At 58.2% G+C, this 2,293-nt stretch overlaps 1 protein-coding gene across 1 annotated transcript; it reads right to left on the minus strand.

The window, feature by feature from the left end:
• Positions 1-56: 56 nt before the first annotated feature.
• Positions 57-1,935, minus strand: EMIHUDRAFT_48728 (hypothetical protein; the record flags this gene model as incomplete). Its single annotated transcript, XM_005778528.1, has 4 exons — positions 57-134; positions 761-910; positions 1,045-1,230; positions 1,597-1,935. Coding segments are annotated over 4 exons (753 nt in total), but the record flags the coding sequence as incomplete, so codon positions are not given.
• Positions 1,936-2,293: the final 358 nt, after the last annotated feature.

A 2,293-nucleotide genomic window follows, 5' to 3' on the forward strand; every position in this document is an offset into this window, starting at 1 on the left:
AATGGCGTTGAGCATGGTAAGATGCAGCACATGCAGAGGGGGGGGGGTCTGTGCGGCGTCGCGGCGCCGTCGAGGCGGAGGTGCTTGTAGTGGCGCAGGTTGAAGTAGAGCTCGAGCAGGTCCATCAGCTGCACCTATAATATAATATAATATAAGCTAATAGAATATGAAGTAGAGCTCGAGCAGGTCCATCAGCTGCACCTGTAATATAATATAATATAATATAATATACTATGAAGTAGAGCTCGAGCAGGTCCATCAGCTGCACCTATAATATAATATAAGATAATATAATATACTATGAAGTAGAGCTCGAGCAGGTCCATCAGCTGCACCTATAATATAATATAATAGAATATAATATAATATAATATGAAGTAGAGCTCGAGCAGGTCCATCAGCTGCACCTATAATATAATATAATATAATATAATATAGTATAATATGAAGTAGAGCTCGAGCAGGTCCATCAGCTGCACCTATAATATAATATAATATAATATAATATAGTATAATATGAAGTAGAGCTCGAGCAGGTCCATCAGCTGCACCTATAATATAATAGAATATAATATAATCTAATATGAAGTGGAGCTCGAGCAGGTCCATCAGCTGCACCTATAATAGAATATAATATGATATAATATAATATGAAGCAGAGCTCGAGCAGGTCCATCAGCTGCACCATCTGCGAGAAGATGAGCACGCGGTGGCCGAGCGCCTGTTCGTGACTGAGTGATGACTCCTCCGAACGACGTACGTCCCTCCCGCGGTGGCCGAGCGCCTGCAGCTTTGGCAGGATGCGGTCGAGGAGCTCGAACTTGCCCGAGCTGCGCCAGAGCAGGTTCGCGTCGTCGCCGAGCTGGTCGAGCTGCTCGGGGGAGAAGAAGAGGTATGGGTGGTTGCAGACCTGCGCCGCGGCGAGGGGAGGCGAGCTAGGGGGGGGGGTGGGGAGGGCGGGGAGGGAGGTGAGGCGGCGGGGGCGGGGAGGGAGGGGGCGGAAGGGAGGAGGCGGGTGGCGGCCTTGCGCAGCTGCATCTCGACGTTGTTGAGTCCGGACACCTTGAGCTGCCCGGCCGCGCCGACCGAGCAGAGGCCCTGGTCCTGGATCTGGCGGTACATGAGCTTCTGCATCGGCGACAGCTCGCACTTGACCACGTACTCCGCCTTGTCCGGCAGCTGCGCCTCGACGTCCGACTTGAGCCGCCGCAGCAGAAAGGGGCGCAGCACCTCGGGCGGGGCAGCGAGGTATGGCCGAGGTATGGCCGAGGTATGGCCGAGGCACGGCCGAGGCACGGCCGAGGTATGGCCGAGGTATGGCCGAGGTATGGCCGAGGTATGGCCGAGGTACGGCCGAGGTATGGCCGAGGTATGGCCGAGGTATGGCCGAGGTATGGCCGAGGTACGGCCGAGGCACGGCCGAGGTATGGCCGAGGTATGGCCGAGGTACGGCCGAGGGAGAGGTTTAAGGAGAGCCGAGGGAGAGCCGAGGGAGAGCCGAGGGAGAGCCGAGGGAGAGCCGAGATGCAGCGCCTGGTGCAGCCGGTTGATGACGAGCAGCGACTCCTCCCCATATCTCCCCATATCTCCCCATACCTGGTGCAGCCGGTTGATCACGAGCAGTGACTCCTCCTCGTTCATCGCCATCTCCTCCTGCGCCGACGCGCCGCCCGCGCGCTCGGCGAGCGGCGCCGAGAACCACGTCTCGAACGAGTCGGCCGAGGCGAAGATCTTGGGCAGCAAAAAGTTGAGCAGCGCCCAGAGCTCGTGCAGGTTGTTTTGGAGGGGCGTGCCGGTGAGGAGGACGCGGTGCGCGCTCTCGTACTGCATGAGCGTGGCGGAGAGCTTGGAGGCGGCGTTCTTCATGCGGTGCCCCTCGTCGATGATGATGTACTGGTAGGCGAACCTCTTGAGCCGCTGCTTGTCCTTCATGATGAGCTCGTACCTGCAGTGGCAGGCGCGCGCCGTGAGCCCGCGCCTGCCCCCCCCCCCCCTCCGGCCCCGCCGCGTGTGTAGCGCGCACGTCGTCACGGCCACGTTGAAGGAAGTGTCTAGGAAGTGTCTAGGAAGTGTCTAGGAAGTGTCTAGGAAGAGCCCGCACGTCGTCACGGCCACGTTGAAGGGAGATATGGGGAGATATGGGGAGATATGGGGAGATGTAGCCCGCACGTCGTCACGGCCACGTTGAAGGGGGGCGAGCCGTCCTCGAGCAGCCTGCCGTCGGCCATCTCCTTCTCGAAGAGGTCGCGCCGCACCTCGGGCGCGAGATATGGGGAGATATGGGGAGATATGG

The sequence above is a fragment of the Emiliania huxleyi genome, assembly GCF_000372725.1.
Source record: "Emiliania huxleyi CCMP1516 unplaced genomic scaffold EMIHUscaffold_2437, whole genome shotgun sequence".
NCBI lineage: Eukaryota > Haptophyta > Isochrysidales > Noelaerhabdaceae > Emiliania > Emiliania huxleyi.